At 42.2% G+C, this 20,522-nt stretch overlaps 1 protein-coding gene across 5 annotated transcripts; it reads left to right on the top strand.

Moving 5' to 3' along the window:
- Window positions 1–77: 77 nt before the first annotated feature.
- Window positions 78–16,759, top strand: epg5 (ectopic P-granules autophagy protein 5 homolog (C. elegans)). Of its 5 annotated transcripts, XM_024275332.2 has the most exons (46): window positions 78–423; window positions 524–621; window positions 1,182–1,844; window positions 1,961–2,221; window positions 2,309–2,507; window positions 2,593–2,729; window positions 2,832–2,939; window positions 3,018–3,091; window positions 3,202–3,310; window positions 3,944–4,058; window positions 4,136–4,286; window positions 4,355–4,516; window positions 4,604–4,761; window positions 4,861–5,012; window positions 5,909–6,049; window positions 6,132–6,293; window positions 6,419–6,541; window positions 6,621–6,883; window positions 6,954–7,094; window positions 7,189–7,333; window positions 7,433–7,630; window positions 7,742–7,849; window positions 7,924–8,043; window positions 8,167–8,333; window positions 8,406–8,642; window positions 8,738–8,861; window positions 8,988–9,132; window positions 9,289–9,460; window positions 9,611–9,773; window positions 9,844–9,986; window positions 10,064–10,220; window positions 10,413–10,607; window positions 10,685–10,898; window positions 11,203–11,372; window positions 11,897–12,104; window positions 12,173–12,248; window positions 12,618–12,721; window positions 12,800–12,975; window positions 13,085–13,309; window positions 13,387–13,596; window positions 13,767–13,911; window positions 14,024–14,296; window positions 14,388–14,601; window positions 14,677–14,895; window positions 14,965–15,079; window positions 15,163–16,759. In XM_024275332.2, the coding sequence occupies exons 2-46, from the start codon at window positions 568–570 to the stop codon at window positions 15,343–15,345; spliced, it is 7,779 nt and encodes a 2,592-aa protein (XP_024131100.1). In that variant the 5' UTR covers window positions 78–423; window positions 524–567; the 3' UTR covers window positions 15,346–16,759. The 5 variants fall into 5 exon arrangements, with proteins under 5 accessions (XP_024131100.1, XP_024131101.1, XP_024131104.1 ...); XM_024275333.2 differs by having other exon boundaries at window positions 78–621; window positions 8,991–9,132; XM_024275336.2 differs by having other exon boundaries at window positions 78–621; window positions 12,621–12,721.
- Window positions 16,760–20,522: the final 3,763 nt, after the last annotated feature.

The raw sequence follows: 20,522 nt of genomic DNA, 5'->3' as shown, positions 1-20,522 counted from the left end.
GTATACATTCGCACATGTTTGACTGTTTTCGGATTCCGTAGAGAGGTGGATTGGTCACGTGACCATAGATTGCGATCGCGCAGTTCCTGGAACGGACAAAAACAAAACAAATGACAGCCGAACAGCGGACTATGACAATCTTCACATGGCATGTTTGTGGACCGGCTTAAATCTAGTTTTAATCTCGTGGAGGACAATATGAACAGCACTGAAACGATGTGGAAACGTATTTTATTAGAATAAACCAGCAGCTGAGGTTTAGCACAGCTAGCTCTAGCTGGGATACGTTTTGTTTTTGACGAATCTCTGGCACCATGTTTACATTAAACGACGCTTTCAGGGTTACCCTATCGTGTTCCGAATACTCTCAACGACAAATAGAAAAGCCGCCAGGAGTTTTTTCAGTCTCTAGTTTATCATAAAGTAAGCTTTTTATTAGCAGATGAGACTAGTTGTTAGAAAAATAGGCGATGGTAGTTTTGGGGTTTTCTCTGATCAATACTGTGATCGTTTCCACTCATAGGTTCGTCCGCTTTTGTGTCGCTTTTGTTTGACTTAACACTTAAAATGGAGGCCGTGAGACCAAAAAAGAGCAAAACAAAACACACTGGAAAATCTCAGGTAATTACACATAATTTTACATTTAAAAATTCTACTTTTGTTGCCATGAGCTGTGAATTAGTTTAGCGACAGAGGCTAAATGTTCTGTTATAATTCGAAATGAATTATAAACAGAGTAACAAAAATGTCATAGATCTTTGAAAACTCAAAATGTTGTTGGTTTGTAACAGCAGTGTTATATTTCAGTCCAGAGTATAAAGGATTTACTTTATTTAAATTAACTTTATTGACACAATTCTGGTTACAAGTAGGTTTTGGTGGCTGTTAATGTTTTTCTTTTTTTAACTCTCACATATTTTTTATTTGCATAATGTTATGTTCTTTAAAATACAGTAAACTATTTTCTTGATTCTTTCTGTATTTTGTTTGCTTAGCCTGCAAAAACCTTTTGAAAACCAACAAACTTTTAAGTATTTAATTAGCTGATTTATTAATAGATATTTATATCAATATTATGCTTTAGTATGTTCCCATTGTATCATAAATATCTATGGCAAATGTGGTTTTTATTCTTCTCAATAATGATGGTTTTCATCTGACTTCTTATTTTTTGTTATCAGTCGACCAGGAAGCAGAAGCAGGCTGAAGAGGAAACAACAGCCAAAACTCACAAAGTTGTCTGCGATGAGGCTTCCAGCTCTACCTTCACTGAGATCCCCCTCAGCCCACCTTTCGAGGAGATCAGGGAGAAAGGACCAGACTCAGTTAAAGCCTCTGAGAGTGCAGGACAAGCATCACCACTGCTTTCTAGGGGGCAGCAGATCTCTTTGCTACAGACTTCATGCACATCCGATCTAACCGAGACTCTGCAATCAACTTTGAATTTATCAACAGTGGGACCACAAGTTGAAGTAACTCTGACAGAGACAAACAAGAAAGAAGAGGCAAATGATGAGGATGGAGCTGAGGAGGCCGTGCTTGAGGTTGGACCACAACCCACTGAGTTAGGAAACAACTTACAGCTGTGGAGTCAGCCTTTTGCTACACCTCAATTTGAAGAACCCAGTGCCCCTGCATTATACCCATCTCTTACTGATCTGAACGATGGTCCTGTGATGCAGTTATGTGAGGAATCTGAGGAGAGTTGTACTAAAGAACCTGCTGTGCTAGCGCTGCCAGAGCAGGATTCTTCTCCTCCAAGTTTGCAGCCTCTGGAGTCCGTAGCTGATCTTTCAAGGAATAAACTGTACCCAGAGTTACCAAGCACAGCCCCAGAGCTGCAGGTACATTTTAAATTAGCATTCAGTGGAGTCTGGAAAACATGTTTTTGTTTAGTTGTGAATACTGAAATACGAGTTTAGAATTATAAAATGTGCCTTCTCATTTTGCTGCTTTTAAGGCATTCTCTCCAGAGCAGCTGAGCGTCTGGGAGCCAGGAGGGGGCCTGCAATCTTGGCTGGAGGGTGTTGAGGTTTGTAACCTCCAGTTCTGCACTCTGGCCCGGCAGGAAAACCACGAACTGACGGAACTCCTTCAGAACTACTGGCGCTGTCGCAGACAGCTGACACAGTCACACACTCAGCTGCACACGCAGTCCTCTGACTGCAAAAGCACACAGAATCGCCTTTGGACCTTCAGAGATGAACAACTCACGCTTCAGGTTTGTTTTGTTCCTTTAGGATCAGCCAAACGTATCTTGTTCGGTAATGGCTATTGCATATTTCTTGGTTTTTCTTTTTCACTGCAGGGTTTGTGTGCAGACCAGTCTAAAGTGTGTGGATACCACCGTTTCCAGCAGGCAGAGTTCAATCAGGCTATTTTGTCTGAGCTACGGAAACTGATCGAAGCCTGCAGTGAGCTGCTGCACCAAAAGGTGGTGCTGCATGCATACACCGCCCTGCTGTCACGACTGCAAGTGGAGTCATACTTGTATCACCTTCTGAAAGGTGAGTCGCTCGAATAAGACTTTTAAAACATTTCTCTGTAAAAAGGCTGTACACTATATGATCTGTGTATTGTGTTTGTTTTCAGATTGCTCTGGCAGCCAATCACAGCCCTGCTCTCTCCAACCCCTTAAAGAAGCCATCAGCGTCTTGTTTAGCTTCACACGAAGAGTTCTCGATGACGCACAGTTTCAGACAGACGTTCATCTCTGGCTTGAGAGATTGGTACTTTCACAAGCTCATCTTTTCCATCTTTATATTTATAACTACATAAGATTAGATACTAGTTATTGGTTCCTCATGTGTACTTACTCTGTTGTCCTCTAGGTTGCCGTCCTGCTGCATATAGGAGGGTCAGGTGAGCACCTTTACCTGTTGTGTCATCTTTTATGTTGTCCTGCTGGAGTGGGAAAGTGGGCCGCACACTTCCTTCAAGTAAGTACACTTATTTTATTTTTTTGTCAATAAGTGAACAATCCATTTAATGTGTTTTTATTCTATTTTGTGCCCCAGATTCACATCTGGGGAAACACGTCAGGAGTGCAACATTTTATGCAAGCACTAGCCATCCTAATGTCACCTGCCAGGTAAATATAAGATCCTCAAATGCTATTTTTATCTAAGAACCTAAAATTGCATCTGACATAAAATCTTTATCAGCTTTTGATCTGAAATCTACTGTCTGTTTGTAATTTAGACACCGTGCAGAGTTTCTGGGTCACATGAAGCCTTTGGACAACCAGAGCTCAGGAACATCAGGACCAGAGTCTGGAAACTGGACTCTTGTTGATGAAGGTGGAGAAGAGGTAACGTTAACAAAGCACTAAGCCAGGAGGGAGGTCTATCTTGTGTTGAATTTATAGAAACAATTTCCCTGTAGGAAGGTCATTTGAAGGAAACTACATGCTACTAAGTGTAATCCTTTTGGTATAAAAGTAACACTTTTGCTGGGTAATTTTTACCCGATATAATACACCCAATAAAAAATATTTGTCATAAAAAATACACCAAAATATAAAAAACATATGATAAACTAGAGTAGTTTCCTTTTAATTATAACTGTGGTATATGTAAGAAAATGGAAAATAAAAACATAGAAAGATCCTACTTAGGAGGATTCTTGAAAATTACTGAAAAATTAGGAATTTGTGAACACAAATTCTGGAGATTTGGACTTTGGTCCACCATTCCTAGGACATGTGAGACTTTACCTGGACACCCATGACACTCAGAAAAATGCAACATATTCAAAATCATGTAAATACTTTTGCTCAAAAGTGAAAATCATTCACATTTTATAGCTAAAAAAAAGTTTTAAATAATCTTTTTCTTATTTTACCTTTAAAATCTGGTCTACTAGATTTCAGATAAAAGTTAATTGTAAAATTTTACCAACATTAGGTTTTCAGGCATTGAACAAAAAATGTTTTTGTGTTTAGGATGAGGATCCGGAGAGCAGCTGGTTGCTGCTTTGTGAGGAGGATCTCATTTCCCTGCTAACCCAGTTCCCCTTTCAGCAGCTTTACTCGCACATGCTCGGGATGAGCAAACAAGGTCAGAAAATCCTTCAGCTCCGCATGTCCTCTTTGGAGTTTTTATTGGAGGATCTGAGCGACCGCTGTGTTTTCCAGGTGTGTATGAGCCCCAGGCCTGCTCCAGTCAGAAGCTGATGCGGATGTTTGCGTTTGCGTCCTCGCTGATTGAAATTCTCGCGCTTGGCTTGCAAACCTACAACAGAGCGCGGTACCGGCAGCTCGTCAAACGAATTGGACACATCATACGGTCAGTGAATGATATAAGCTAAAATCATTCAGGCATCCTTCTTTAGGCTAATTATAGTTTTGTTTCAGAATGACTGTGTGTTATGTCAGCGATCACTGGGCCCAGTATGTGAACGCTGGTGATGCTGCAGGATCCAGCAGCCACGTTCACTCCCTTTCTTTGGAAAAGCTGCAGCTGGAATATGACCACCTGTTCCTCAGAGCCGTGTTACACGTCCTCAGAAACAAAAGGTGAAAGATCTGCTCAAACTTTATGAATCCCTTTCAGAAACGGTAAACCCTAGAAGTTTCAGTGCATGATCTGTCCCATCTTCACAGGCTGGGCATTTGGCTGTTCATGTCTGGGATGCCATATGAAACTTTGTCCAGCACCATGTTGTGGAAAGTCCTTTATGTAATGCAGTGTGCAGAGACGGCAGGGTTAGAAACCCTCAGAGCTACAGCTGACACACAGGCCTGCCTTCAGGCTCTTAGAGGTATCATCCCATATGCATGTGATCCATAGCTACTTTTTCTGTGTTTAAGATTTAAACTCCAGCACACCTCATGCTGAACCATTTTTTTCTCTATGTTAGACCCAAATCACCAGGAGAGATTTGAGCAATGGCTGTGTGAGGTGAACAGTTCTGATGGCATATCCCTGCTCACGGCGCTGGCACACATGGCAACACCGACCCAGCACTCTGACCCGGCATTTATCACCACCATAACTCTGCTGATCTACCAGGTATGATAAGGGGATTGAGAAGAAAAAATCAAAACTCGGTTTTATATTTTCCAGTTCATCCTGCGAGCTCTTATTACAAAATCCCATACCATTCCATGAATATCTTGTTTCCTAAGAGCCAGAATTGGAACATCTCTGCCTCGGACTTTGAATCTTGTCTGATCAGCACTTGAACCTATTGACCCCTCCTGCAGTGGGGTCAAGACATTCTAACTCCCAACTCCTCATATCAAAGGCTCTTCTTCAGGTTTCTCCCTAAATAAACTTTCCAAATATGCCTTTTTGTTTGGATTTATTAACTTTTAGTTTTGGCCTCTTAACTTAGATAGCAGTTCGAACGAGCAGCCATTTTATGCCACGCTCCTCGGTGAGTCAGGCAGATGTGGTGAACAGAATCCCGATAGTCTTCCAAAAAATAAATTGCATGTTTGATGTCCATAAGTTAGAGTAGATGCATAGATTGATCATAGATTTGAGGCTTTGCTCTCAAACTCAGCCCTCTCTTTAGCACAACAGATCCGTTTGAAATCTGTGTTACTGCAAACACTGTTCTGATCCGTTGGTCAATCCCACGCTCCATCCATGCTTCACCTGTGAGCAGAACACCCAGATACCTTTTCTACCTGGAGATTAATTTGGAAATTTCTTTATCCAGCTGAGAATCATGGCTCCAAACATGGAGGTCCTAATCCACAATCCAGATTCTTCATTCAAAGCAGAGATTAATTCCCAGGTTACCAACATTTTCACGTGACCATCTAACATTTTGTCAGATGAAACAAAGAGATCTCTGCTTTACCTTTGGAAATGGAATAGCTTCTTTTGTTATGTGTTTACTGTAGAGAATGTACTAAAAATGCTCTATCCATTCATGTGTTCTGTTGTTTTAATTTTAGGTTTCCTATGTGAGTGTGTCTACCAGAGAAACTTACTCCAAGGTGGGGAGAGAGCTACTGGCTTCCATAGCAACGGCTCATCCCTTTGTTATCTCTGTGCTCCTGGAAAGACTGAGGGAGAGCATCCAGAACGTTGGAATGGTTGGTTTCGCTGTTTCGTATTTTGTAATATCGTAAAACTATATTATTTATTGTTGTATTTTTGTTGTTTTGTGTGTGCCAGGTTGCACTATACTTGTGTAAGGAGCTGCCTTTAAGTCAGTGGCAGCCGCGGCAAGAAGAAATCTGTGTGATTGGAGGCTGGCTGCTCCAGCATCCTCTGTCTGCGGTGGAGAACCGCTTAGCCTGCGTTATCCTGGAGGGTCTAAACTGGGGTTACACAGAGGTATAGTTATATGAAGAATGTGTGATTTTTGTGTGTAAATTTGGCATGTTGGCAAAAATGTGTAATTAATCCTGTCTGACCTGGAAATCGCTTTGCTGGCTCAACTTAATCTCTTTGTTTTGCAGGAAGGGGTTTTGGCTCTGCCATCGTTCCTCCACAGAGAAGTAGCCCTGCTGGTGGCTGAAGCCTATCAGAAGTACCTCACGGACAAACCGTACAGTGGACTCCTTTCTGAGGGAATCAAACAGGTAAATCTGATTTTTTGTTTTGACTGTTTTTATGCTTTTGATGTTTCTCATCCATCTTTCTTGTTTCTCTTCTGTCAAGGCGTCTTACCTCGCCAGCATCCTTCGTCTGGGCGTGTCTCCTGAGGCGTCTTTTAGTCAGTGGGCGTGGCAACTTCTGCTAAGACTGAAACTCCACGTCAATGCCCAGAACCCCAAAGGAGCCTGGACCGTTCCTGCGCTGGCATCAAACCAGCCAGCTGAGCTTCCACATGATCCCAGCATGCACTCTGTTCTACGGGCGGTAAAAACAGGCCTCCCCATTGGATGCTATTTGTCCATTGCCATGACAACAGTGGGACATAGGTTGGGGCCCACACATGGAGTAGATTTTGAATGAATTGAAACATATCTAATTTATTTTTGTCTCCCTTAGCTTGGAAAACTTTTGCACCGATGGAGTCGGGTTGTTTAAGACTCTGATCCAGTCTCGCCACCTGAGAGCTGCTGTGAACCTGCTGGATAACATCCTGCCTCCCACGTACCCTCTCAGCTTTTATCTGCTCAAAAACTCCCAGTAAATGAAACGCATCCCTCAAGCAAAACTTTAAAAGCTGCAGCTCCGTCAGCTTCCAAGCTAACTCCTTTTTTTGCTTCCGTCTCGCTGCCAGGTTTGTAAGCTGCATTCAGTTGTTCTTGCAGTCTGACAGTGTGTGTCCTCAAGGGGTGACGCAGCAGGTCACTCATCGAGTTGCACCCCTCCTCACTGGAACCACCTACGGAGACAATGTCCGTCTGCTGAACAGCGTCATCCAGGTATTTTCTTTCTCATCTTGTTCATAAGATTCTGTAAATAATAATCCATCATTTACTCTGACTGTGATAGCTGCTTATTTATGATCGCTTGCTTTTCAGAGTCATGTGATTGAAAGCTTGCGCCCCGGTCGTGTGGGAGCCTCGGCGGTGTTGGAGTTTTGGGTCGGGATCCTGACTCAGCAGAACTTGTGGTACAGAGACAAGACCGTTTTGTTTCTGATGGATCAGATCTGCTGCGCTGCCTTCACTCACCACCAGGAGGACTGTGTCCAGAAACTTCTGTACCAGCAGCACAAGGTATTTTTATTTGATCTTAGACACTTGTGGGCATACCTCCATAAACTGCCTTCAGCAGGAACTTGGCACTTAATGGTACAATAATTCCCCTGTTTTATGTCCCTGATACAGAGTGCTCTGGGTTTCCATGGAGACCGAGGTCTGCTCTCCTCCCTGGTTGGCTGGATTGCTGGAAATGCCACACCATCTTTCATTGAGGGTCAATCTCTTAGTGCAGAGGCAAGAGTTATTAAAGCAACGACAGTTGTTGCATAAAATTCTCCGCCTCAACTTGCTGCCGTGTGTTTCTGAAGGTTTGGTTTGCCTGGATGGTCCTTAATATGGAGGGCTTGTTTGAGGAAGAGTCTCAGCTGAGACGCTGTGTTGAACACGAGCTGCTGTCAGAGAACATCTCTCCAGATCAAGCTTTAAAGGTACTGGTTAGCACTTCTAACAAGTCGGACTGTTTCACTTTTGCTTTAAGATGTGCTTTTTGTGAGTTAAACACGTTTGCCTCTGATTTGTGATTTAATTTTGTTGTCCCTCTGTCGAGACAGAAGGCTCAGCAGAGGCTGAAGTTGCCTGTGGTCCCGTCTCTGCAACGTCTGCAAGTGTATCGCTGGGCGTGCCAGGCCATAGCCACGCCCCCTGATCACCCCCTCCTGCCACTTGTGTGGCAGAAGTTCCTTCAACTCTACCTGAGACAGCCTGGACCAGAGTATGGGTAAGATACACTCTTAATATCTCACTAGAAATCTTTTCTATAAAAATACAAAACGACTTTGTTGATCAACAGGCTCGCTGCGGGGGGGTGTATCGGACGGAGGTTCTTCCAGGGCTCTTCCCAGGCCACTGTGCTGAAAGATCTGAGGCAAAGGATACAAGAAGTGTCAGACTTCCATCATGCAGCAAGCCAAGCACTTCGGGTGCCCCTGCCTAATACCCCCTCATCCGACTCACAAAGCGACAAAAGCTCCTGTAATCCCCAACCGTACAACCTCACCTCACCTCAGCTGCACACCGAGCTGGTCAAGTAGGTCAAAACTTGCACCAAGACTCCTGTTCCTGGTTTCATGGAAGTTTGGAGAAGCACCTGGAAGCTTATAATATCTTTGTGGTTCTCCACAGATTGTTTGGTGTGTTTGCTTTGTGGATGGATGATGAGAGTCTCCAGAACCATGAGGTTTACCTGCCCTCTCTCCCCCCTGAGTATGAATCTCACAGACTGGCACAGGTCATGCAGCAGCAGCAGGTGGGTTCCCCTCCATGTTCGTGCTCAAAAATGGGAAGAAATATAAAAAAAAGTGGTAATTTCTGTAAAAGTTGTTGTATAATATGTTGTATTGCTTTAACTGTGTTGTGTGTGTCTACTTTATAGCAGTTGTGGCTGGAGTTTGTGGACCAGGAGCGTCTGCAGTTTGATGAGATGGAGGTTTTGTCTTTGTGGGAGAAAGCTCAGAGCGAGCCGGCTTTCCTTCAGACTCAGAACCTGGGCTTCACTGACCGCTCCAGTCTGAGCAGTGGTACAAAATCAGCTTATTTACTCTGCATTCAGTGTAGTACAATCATATTCACTGCAGTAATTATGCAGTGGTGAAAAACTGTCAATTTTTAGTATTTTTTTTTTTTGTCATTTTTCATGAACCAAATGTTCTATCCTCTGCAATTCTGTAATCCAGCAAAAGAGCGGATCCTGTCCAGTCTGAAAAAACATCCCATTCCTCTGCCGGCTCCAGAGTTACAGCCACAGAAAGCTCCGGTGGCTGCCATTGCAAATGTCTGTTACACAGACCCTAAAGCTGCTGCTGAAATGTTACAGCAGGACCTCCAAACTTTGCAAGACCAAGCCAGGTAAACGAACAGTTACAAATCCTGACATGAAGCTGCATGTATGCTAGGTTTATCCTTCATAGCGATTGCAACTGCATCTCTACCTCAATCGTCCAGTCTAGTCACTAAATTGTAATTATTTGCTACTAATAAAGTTAATCTTTGTGTTAGAATTGCAGTTGCACGGGAAGCCCAGCAGGTGGCACTGGAGCACGAGCTTCTGGAGAGCCTTCCCTTGTTGTTCAAGAACCGACCAGAGCAGGTCACCATGGCCCTGGAGTGTAAAGGGAAGGGGGGGCAGCCCTGCCAAGGACCTGCAAACATCACCGTCACAGTAAGACTCCCAGAGATCATTTGGGGGATTATTCTCAGCACGATTCTCAAATCTGTTTCTGATCTTGCAGTGCGAGCGCGTCCAAAGACAGGAAGCAGTCCACAGCCAGATAACCTCCCTGCGAAGAGACATCAAGAAGCTACAGAACGACTCCATGGCGCCTCCACCTCAAAACCTGGCCCAGGCCGCCGTCCACACCGAGAACTTTATCACGTCAGTAGAAGAAGACAAACAGATCATATAACAGAGCGGACATTTTTATTGAATTATTATTTTTTCTTTCCAATCAGGGCTTTAGTCAACACATACAAAGCAGAGAAGTCTCTGGCGCTGCAGCAGGTTGGTGTGACAGCATTTTACCAAGTGGTCTCCTTCGTGTGTGAGGACACGCTGCGACATCCCCCGACACGCCAGTACCTGTCCTCCTGTGTGGAGATCCTGGGACAGGTGCGGACCACAAACGCCCCACATTGAAAACAATATGTTGACATTTGGGCCAAAATCCTCCTTCAACATAAGTAACTTGATTCCAAAAATGATCACATTTCAACATAATGGTGGTGTTGGAAAAATAGATTTAAGGTTAGTCTGACATTTATTGTAAGATTTTGATCATATTTAATATTGTGGTGCGTTCAGGTTTTTATCCAGGGAAATGCAGAAGAGTGCAGTCGTGTCCTAAAGGCCATCCTGGAGCAGAGGCGTCTGTGTCCTCTCATTTCCCCCTTCTTCACTCCCAACGCCGCGCCGAATCAGCTCGTCTCCCTCTACCAGGACGTGGTGACATCCCTTCATCTCGACAGCGCCGATGTCATTTTCATGCTGCTGACTAAGGTTGCTTTCAAGCGAACGGACTTCACAGCTTAAGAAGACATGATCTTGACTCACTTGGCCACGTCTGTCTCTTGCAGTTTGACCTGACACAGTGGCTGAATGATACCAATCCAGTGTTTTCGGAGAGAACTCGCTTGCTGGATTTGGTTCACGGAGCTCTGTGCGTCTGCGGCCGAGAACCCGAACCGGAACTTCTCACTCCTTTTCATCTCTTCACCAAACACTGGAGCTGCCTTCTGCGCCACCATTTCCCAGACCATTACAGTGATTGCCTTCGGCTGCTCATGACCAGTGAGTATTCCATTAGTTTGATAAAGACATAGTTTAAAATATGAACATAATAAACAAAATAGACACTAGTTAAGATAATGCTTAGTTTTTTTAGTGTTTTAAGTTTGTATTACTCATAGATGTATTATTAATTCACATTTTTATAATAGCAGTTTCTAGTGCTGCCTCTGATCAAGCATTTCATACATTTTAACATATAAACCTGCCTTTTTCTTACCTATTCTTAGAGACAGAATTATACAAGTTAGATTTGTGTATCCTGCGTTTTTTTTATTTACAGTAAATTTCATATCTTACTTTTAAGGTTCATCAAACCAGTTGTTGAGTCCAGAATGCTGGAAAGTGACCCTGCGCGTCCTCGGATGCTTACCTCCATCCCGCAGCCCCAAAATTAAAGTGGAGCCATCAGCCAGCACTGCAGCTGCAGCCCCAGCATCTCCTTACAGATCCGCCATCAGCCTCTCCACTCAGCAAGTAACTAATCTTCCATCATTTTTTATTTTTGTTTTATTTATTAAGCCAGTGGGGTTTACAAGCATGGATATGGAACTGTGATTCAGAAAGTCAGGATTCTAACACTTTCCTGCAATATATGCCGTTTACATTTTGAAGTTTTATGTAAAAATGGCACTCATCTGGACGAGAAATCCTTTTGGAGAAGAGACTATTCATCTTCAATTATAGAAAAATAACCTGTTTTTTTATCTGGGTAATTTACTTAATATAAGCTATTTGCCATTTTTTTTATTAATTCTGTTTTTTTTAATGGATAAAAGAAATAGCTCTAAGGCTCCATTAGGCAAAAAAAATGTAGCAAACGTTTCCTTTTATTTTACCAAATTTAAATCCATTGCAGATGTTATCAATTAAAATACTGTGATTTTTTTTATTATTTTTTTTTATATAAGCTTTCTAAATAACTATTATTGTGACTTGAATTTTTAAAGAAATATTGAGCTGCTTCTTGTTTAATCTAACATTGTTTCTTGGTTTTTCAGGTGGAAGAGACGGTTGACTGGCTGAGCGACTACTTCTTGCGAAGCCGTCTGAATAAGCCGGACCTGCGCAGCTTTGGCCTTTATTCGGCCTGGACTTCCTACGTCCCGGATGTGGCGTCCTTCTGGGAATATTTGCTCAATTACCTCATCAACGTGCGGCTCAGCAGCTGCGCCAGAGAGCCAGTGGGAAGCAGCAAAATACTAAAAGGTATCAACAGATTCCCGTGCTCTAGTAGGAGGAACGTTTGTGACCAGGATCATTTGTTTTTTTTGTAGCTCTGCAGGATCTCCACTGTAAACTCGTGAGGTTATTTCAACCGTGGATCTTCCCTCTGAATGCTGGTGATGGCAAGTAAGTGTGTCTTGTGATGTGTACGGATTTTTTTTTCAGAAATGGTAGAAATTAAGTAAATGGTGTTTGTATCATGTTCTTTTGGAATTTTTCTGATGATGGAGGTCATATATAAAGAAATTAAGCTCAAAATTAAATTTCTGCACCCACAACTCAGATGTGAATTTCTAATCAACCCCTCCCACTCTTTGAAAGTGACAGATTTTTTTTTACATTTTGGCTAAAAATTGCATTATCATAATTTAAAGAGCACTGGAAACACATTTAAAATAGATCAAATAAGATCCAAGTGAATCTTTACTACAACATTTGACTAAAAGTAATCTTTTATTATACTATAAAGTTGTTTAAAAAGTCTTTATGTCTCAGTAGCGTCAAGTGTTACCCCTGGCTGGAGACGGAGGCCAGTGGAGCAGGAAGTCTGGTTGGTCTCTATGTGCAACTCACAGACAGTCTTCATCACAAGTTCAGAGGTAGGTTCTCTGTTGTGTAGCTGCTCTGTTTTTTATTTTTTTTTATTTAAGCTCATTGTGTTTATATTTCTGGTGCAGATCGGCTGCTGCCTGGTCAGAGAGGAGCTCTGTGGCTGTGTATGATGCAGTACTGTGAGAGCTGCACCTCTCCACGCACTCCTGAGTACCTGCTGTACCTGTACCACACACACCTGCACAGCCTGTCCTGGAGACACCTGCACCCTGACACTCAGCTCATGGAGCAGCTCTTCAGTGTGAGATACTGCACTCAGGATTTTAAATCAATCCACAATCCTTAGGCCTAGATGGCCTGTAAAAAAAAAAAAAATTCTTAATGATTTTTGTACCTGTGTTGTCCTGCAGGTGGAGAGAGGAAGTCCTAAAAGTTGCTTTCTCTTTATGGGTGAAGTCTTGTGCAATGTCAACTGGATCAGTGTTTTAAGCCACTACTTACAGACACCTCCCAGCTCTGCAGCGTACCCAACCTTACCGAACACAGACGCACAGAGCGAGTCGCAGAAAATGTTGGTCTACCTGCTGCACATGCTAGTTTTTTTAGCCAAGGAGGATACGCTCTTGAGTCAACAGGTGAGCTCAGACGGCCGTGCAATAAAAGGTCAAGCTCTCATTTGTCTGGTGTGAACTTCTCCCCTTTGGTCTTCCAGGACTCCCCTCTACTCAGTCTGCTGGTTCAGTCCACTTCTCTGCCGTGGCACCAGCTGGATCTGTCGTCGTACCAGAGCATTCTGGGATACGTTAGCACGCACTACCCCTCGTCTCTGCTGCTCAGCGGAGATTCTGCTCCTCAGCTGCTGCTGAAATCCCTCCGCAGTGCTGCAGGGCTCCACCCTCGTCCCACTGAAGCCCCACACCAGGTGGGGGTGAAGATGAAGCAGAAGATTTCTTTACAGGGACAATAAAAAATGTTTATAAAATGTTTTTCCTACACTTTCTATAACATTTCTTCTTTTGTTTTGAAAGGCCACTCCTTTCGGCACTTGTTGAATAATTAGTGAGCCTTGCTTGTCTGTTCCCCTCCCATCAGGAGGAGACGCTCAAAGCCGGACTGTATGTGCGCTGGTGTGTGCAGTCGCTCGTCACTCTGGAGCAGGGAGGTGGCATCACCCTCGGTGTTCTGGAAGCTCAGCTGGAAGCCCTTCTAGAGGGCGTTGTCACATTCAACCCACCAGGTGAGCTTCTCTAGCAGAAATCCTCATTTTTTCTGCTCCTCTTGCAACAGTTTCAGAACATACTTGTGTTGAATTTCCTTTGCAAAGACACTGATTTTCTCATCCGAAGCAGCTCCACACTCTTGTACTCTTCTCTCTGCAGAGGTGGGCTTGGAGGAGAGGCACATGGCATTCTGCAGCCTCTTTAGCGACGTGCTGGCTCTTCTTAACGGGGTGGGGGTGTCGACAGGCGAGGCGCTCTCTGCTCACGTCATCACCTGGCTGGACAGGAAGGGGAGGGGCTTTCCGATTCTGCCTCTTCTCACAGCCTGCTCCCGTTGTCTCGCATCGGTGCGACACATGACGCGGATCATGGAGGCATGCATCACTGCATACTTCAACCATGGTGTGTGTTTGCAGCTTTGTCTACGCCTTTCCATTTGAATATGACGTCCTTGTAGTTTGACATTTGCTTCATGTGTGTTTTCTTCCTCCAGCTGATGAAGAGTGTGTAGGTTGGGGTCCTGTTCTGGCCTCCCTGCAGGTCCCTGAACTCACAATGGACGACTTCCTGTCCGAGAGCCAAACAGGAGGCAGCTTCCTGACGCTTTATGCCTTCATTTTGCAACGCCTCAACACCGAATACACAGCAGCCAACGAGAGGAGGACTCTGGCTCTCATCAACACCTGGACATCCCAAGTCTTCCCCAGGTTTGACTCTCCTTCGTCATGTTAGCCTGTTTTTCTTTCATTTGTGTTGAAATGGAGGCTTTAACTTACGTCCAGCAGACCAAGCGATGAAGCCAAACTGTTCCTCTGGTGGCACAAGGCCCTCAGTATCTCCGTGGAGCAACTGCAGCCACAAGCAGGGCAGACGGAAGTGTCGGGAGTCATCATGGGTCTGATGAAGCTGCAAACCCGGCTGCTGCAGCTGGGAGAAGAACGACTCAACTCTGGACTGCTGGGTGCTATTGGCCTCGGGAAGAGGTCTCCTGTTTCTACCAGGTACGTTCAGGAGCATTTCATTAGCATTAGCATTAGAAGAGTTGAGCAACTATCAGCTTTTACCTCCAGGTTTAGGGTGGTGGTGCGAAGTCTGGCAGCTTTCCTCTCCATCCAAGTGCCGTCAGAGACCGAGCTCAGACTCCAGCCAACTGCTGATTTGCAGCTCTCTGCCAAAGCACAACAAGTATGTGCAAAAAAATACTGTTTCCATATGCTCCTCTAAAATAAGACCTGAAAGTAGTTTCTTGTTTTTGTCTTCGGTTGCAGACATTGGGAATGCTGGAGGCCATGCTCAGCGCTAAGCAGAATGCTGAATTTGAAGACTCTGTGAAAAAGGCTCTGCAGTTCATCCGATACCCCGGACACTGTCTCAGAGATGGACCCCGACTGCTCTCCTTAGTGGTCAACCTTCTCTATCCGGACCTAAAATACCTACACGTCATTCGCTAACCTCATCCTTAGCTCCCACTGGATGTAGTTTTGTGCTGCAGAATTTGCTGATATCTTCTCCCACTCTTCTCTCAACGCTAGAAGCAACCCTCAACTTATTTATATGAGTGCCGAGTTTATTTAGTCATAGTAAATTTGTTCTGAGCAGACTGAGATGGCAGAAAGTTGACACACTTGAGGATTTGGTTGCTTTAAAATAAAGAGTGAAATCCTGTTTCTCTTAAACAGTAATAAACAAGAGGAATTTCACTGACTTTTAGAAACATTAAGAAAATAAGTCAACACAGATTTATATTAAAGGCACTCCCTTTATTTTAATTTAAATGTGACCGATCCTTTTGCAAAGCTGCCAAAAGGCCTGAGGTTGGGCTTTGAAACAAATTAGTGATGCAGCTCATCCTCACAGTCACCTGCAGTGGGATTTTAGGATTAACCTGCCAAACTCTGCAGATTTCAGGAACTTCAAGATCCCAAAATTACTACAGGCATTATCAGTCTGCAGACAAAAATTTCAATGAAGCACAAACTTTTCCAGTATAAATCTATATACTAAATCGCCTTCAGCAAACAAGCCTCTGCGTGACTGCAGTGGACGTTGCAAATGTATAGTTTTGGACTGGTGATGAATCACAAAACCAGTCGGCAATCTGAAACTTTTCTCTTGGCTGACATTTTTTTAGCACTTTACGTTCTCATGCCTTGTTGATGCCTTGTTGCTTTTTAAATACCAAGTTACGAATAGTTTGTTTCAATTAGAAACAGAAAGGCTGCTGCATCTATCAATATTTATTGAAGCAGAATTCAGGAATCAGAATTCAGTTTTAGATGCAAATTTGACGCTTGTGTGTGATTGAAAAAATGTGTGTTTGAAGATAGTAGGCATGAATTTAATAAGCCTGTTCGAGTGAAGAAAGAACATTCAAGCATGTATAGCTTTACTACTAATGTTTTGGTACAATGTGAAAATGTTGATTTAAAGTACTGTATGGAGTGGGCAGGTTTCTGTCTGACTCAATCCCGTTTTGTTGCAGTATTATTCATGTCAAAGTGCTCTCCTTTCCTTCCTGCCAAAGATGTTGCTCGGCTAACCGGAACCCTTTTCTCCGCTGATGGTTTCTCTGGGATGTACAGGACGACTAAATTAGGTGCCAAACTGTGTCCACTGTACAGTCAAGGCTGTCTGCACATTCAATCACCCTCTCCGGTTCAGCACTTCCGTTGCTCCGTGCCATCTCGATAACAACGGAGCAGCACTTCAGCAGCCTGGAGCTTGCCTTATTGCAGGTGTTACCTGGGGAGAGTTAATGGCTAAAGCAAATCTTTTTTTATGAGTCATGGATCTGGAGTGAATGTGCAGCAGAAATAACTATAAAGCAGAGCTATGGAGACAAGTAAATAAAGTTGATTGAATCTCTGTTGGTTCTTTTCTATTTATGATGGTGTAGCTGCTATGTTCAAGTTGGAAGTGTTAAACAATTGTGCTGAAATTAAGTAGGATTTAGTATTTATCATTTTATTACATTACACTATGAGCCAACTAAAGGGTTTTTCTTTATTTAACTTGCTTATTAGCAAATTCATTAAAATATTTTTCCAAATGTTTAGGTTTTTTTATTTGTAGTACACACCGTGATCCAGAAATCGAGGTTTGGAGTGACTCGTGGGAAAAGGGAATCGCTGCATCCTGAAAATTTACCCTGAAATTCTGGTGGGTTTTTTTTAAGTTTCTCTGGGATTTTAGGATTTAACAAACATTAAAGGGATATCAATAGAGATTAACCCAATATCTATTTACTGGATACTGAATTGTTGAAGTTCAGCTTTTGATTAATTGATAAGCGGGTATGAAAACTTCAAGAAAAGCTCAAATGTTGGCATATTACCGCACCAGAGTAAAAGTGCGTAAAAGGAAAGAGCAACGTTTATTGAGAAGTAATTTACTAAATCTAAAATAGGATTCTAAATTCATTTCTGTCTGTGTACAGTGAGAATTAAAAGAGAAAATCATTCAATTTGTGCTGATTGTGCTGTATCCCACAATTTTTAGCATCCAAAACTTGGAGAATTGTAAAAAAAAAAAAAAAAAGTTATTGCAGAACCTAAAAAATGACAGAATTTTAAAAAATCCATTCTGTTAAAAAATGTTCACAGGATACTAAAACTAAACTTCTGGTATGATTCTCATGAATCAAAGTGTTGACTTGTTTAGTTAAGAAGTGGTGAATATTTTAGCTTTTTTTTGCAGCCACGGGAACAGAGCAAAAACTGAACCTTAAGAAAGTAAAAGATCCTTGTTTCAAGAAAAATATGCATTACTTTCTGTCTTGCAGGAAAAAATGTCTTATCTAGAACCTTTTTTTAATAGTGAAATTATCTTACTTTGAGAAAACATGTCTTAAGAAACTTTTCTTAAAATAATAATTCTTGGTAAGAACTTTTTTTATCACATTGGCTGATTTTTTGTTTACTTAAAGTAAATCTGATATTTGGGGAAAAAAAGTTTGACTTATTTTCTGTTTTTGCAGCAAAACTTAAATTGTAAATTCTTTAAATCTGAATATTTCACTGACACAAGCCCGTGTTTTATCAACTCTGCTTCCTTTTTGTTAAACAAGTTTATTACAACTATATCAAAATTATCAAATTTATTGCTCATCTGAAGTTATATTTAGCTGATTTCTATGTTTTAAGACACAAAAGATGTTGTTTAAGGCTCCATGTCCATGCAGCTCTTTACTTAACATTTGAGACACTCAGCTGGTTTGAAACAAACTAAGTTTTAGACGCTAAATCGTCTGATCTCTAAATCTGCTTGATTCATTCATTCTTCTCTAAGAAACCTTCACTGCTTAGCATCATCATGGAGGAACATTGACTGACACCCACATCCTGCTGGAAAGAAAGAGGATGAAATATAAGAGCTTTCATACAAAACTGCTCAGGAGGGCGTCACTGAGATGAAGTCTGCGTGAATACCTTCATCCTTACTTGACATCAACACATCTGCTAGGGAGAAACCTCTCCTCCGGCATTGGTGGTCTCTATGGTTACAGGATGGATGGAAGTAAAGTGGGGGTGGGAAGGGTGGTGATGGTGTGGGGGGGTGTCTGAAACTGACGATGGAGGAGTGCTAATGGACACTCATTGGAGCCTCATATTTGCAGTTAAAAAAAAGAACTCTGTGTCTTTTCTAAACTCCTCGTCTGATCCCCCCCTCCCATTTAGTCAGGTTTCTCAGGGGAGGAAGTTTTCTAAAACATCCTGTACCCATGAAACACATTACATGCTAGCTCATTCCACGTGCTAACGTTAAAACATTTGATATTTACTGTATACACGTGACTACAGGACCTTTTTGCTGAGAGGGTATTCCTGGCAGACACATCACTGTCTGGCAGATTCTATGTCACCATGGAAACCCAGCATCAGGTCAGAAATAGTTGTTCCTGGGCTGTTTCAGTGTGTTCCGTATGAGAGAAGCACGTGGAAAGCATTGGCATTTGTCATGACTGGTACATTAAAATCCAGACACTTAAAAAACAATGAAGTTTTTCTGATTAAATTGCTGCACTAACAGATACAGTGACCATCAAAGGCGGAGCCAAGCACTGCTGCATGCATAAAGATCTTCTGCTACGCAGCTGTTCTGGCGAAAGATCTTCTGCTACGCAGCTGTTCTGGCGTGACAGCTGCACTGACCAGAAGTCCTGCAGAAAAGACAAAGGGAATTTCTCTCCCCCCCATGCAGCTGCTGTACAAAACAGAAACTATAGAGAGCAAATATACACAGTATGTCTGTGGGTGTCAGACACTCACTCTCAATCACTTTTTTCACCAAATCTTGTCGTCCGTCTGGTGACTCAAACTTAAATTAGTCTTTATTTCTTGTTCCCTCTCAGAAAGGCTTTGCTTTGCTTTGTGTGCCTTCCTCTGCACTTTAAAATCATCAGTTGTGACTCAGACTTTCAGCAGCGCCGCACTAATATGACAATTTGTCTGAAAGCTGTGGAAGCTGCTTGATGATTGATCAGCACTGAGAAGACAGTGAGAATGTCAAGTATTTGGTCCTCTGTAGATTCATACTAGGTGTAGAATGAGATGGTCAATGTTTTACTTTTAGCAAAAAAGAATGCTAAAGAAACATTTAATTGACTGCAAACTCCCCCAGATCTCAGTAACTGAGAGGTTTTTCTTTAGATGCAGAGGTAGAGCATTCATCCTCTGATCAGAAGATCACAGGATCACTTCCCACCTTGCCTGCCCATGTGTTGATGGTAGCACAGGAGGGTTGTCATCAGTGTGTAAATGTGTGTGTGTGTAGTTGAATGCGACTGTGGGTTTTTTAAGAAGGTAGAAAGTGCTTTAAGTGTACACAATTTACCATTTTTTAACAGAGCTGTATCGACTAATCAATCTATATTCCTACAATGCATCCAGATCAATCTACCAGAGGCCAGTTGCTGATTGAATCAAATCGAATCAACCTATACATTATAAAATCATTTAAAAATGCAATAATTTGATTATATCAATATTGGAAAATACCATTTGGATTGAGACACAGTAAAAACACAAGCAACCAAGTACCATTACAGCAAACAACATACATGTGATGGTAGCAGAAAATTACTAAATAATCATTACAGTCCAATGTGTGAAAATTGAGTTTTACACTTGTGACCATACGGTAGAATGTTCTAATGTTTCCCTTGTTATATTTTATGCGAAAAACAACAGTGGGCTGAACTTTTTGAAACTAAATGGATTTGCCATTAATTCTTGTTTACTTGTTTGTTTGTACACGTATTTCATTTTCACTTAATTATATTGTAAGAAGCACAAGCAATCTGGAAAATCTCACCTGCACTGTTTAGTACCAAGTATTTATCTCTGAGTCACATGGGTTGAGGTTTTGGCTCAAGATGTCCTGTTTCGATTTTAGGTCAGTGTATCAAATTAAATTGGATCGTTCAAGATTAACCAATTTCAATTATGTTTTCTCTCTGTTACCGTGGCAGCAAATTAGTAAATGAGTTTTAGTTCTGATAACAAGATTCAATAAAAATAAACTAAAAAAGATTTTGATATCAAGGTATAAAAATGGAGTTTGAATATGTTTGAAAAAGATATTTGAAAAAATATGTTTTACAATTTAATTTTCATGAAAACCAATTTGA

The sequence above is a fragment of the Oryzias melastigma genome, linkage group LG9 (genome assembly GCF_002922805.2).
Source record: "Oryzias melastigma strain HK-1 linkage group LG9, ASM292280v2, whole genome shotgun sequence".
NCBI lineage: Eukaryota > Metazoa > Chordata > Actinopteri > Beloniformes > Adrianichthyidae > Oryzias > Oryzias melastigma.
The sequence above is the reverse complement of the archived record's forward strand: the minus strand, read 5'-3'. Positions and strand labels throughout refer to the sequence as shown.

What these genes read in the sequence shown, in the direction of transcription:
- epg5 (XM_024275332.2), top strand. Translation starts at nt 568, where the DNA reads ATGGAGGCCGTGAGACCAAAAAAGAGCAAAACAAAACACACTGGAAAA. An exon ending in GCTCGGGATGAGCAAACAAG is followed by an intron (nt 4,059 to 4,135) that starts GTCAGAAAATCC and finishes TGTGTTTTCCAG; the next exon opens with GTGTGTATGAGCCCCAGGCC. An exon ending in TAAACTGGGGTTACACAGAG is followed by an intron (nt 6,294 to 6,418) that starts GTATAGTTATAT and finishes TTTGTTTTGCAG; the next exon opens with GAAGGGGTTTTGGCTCTGCC.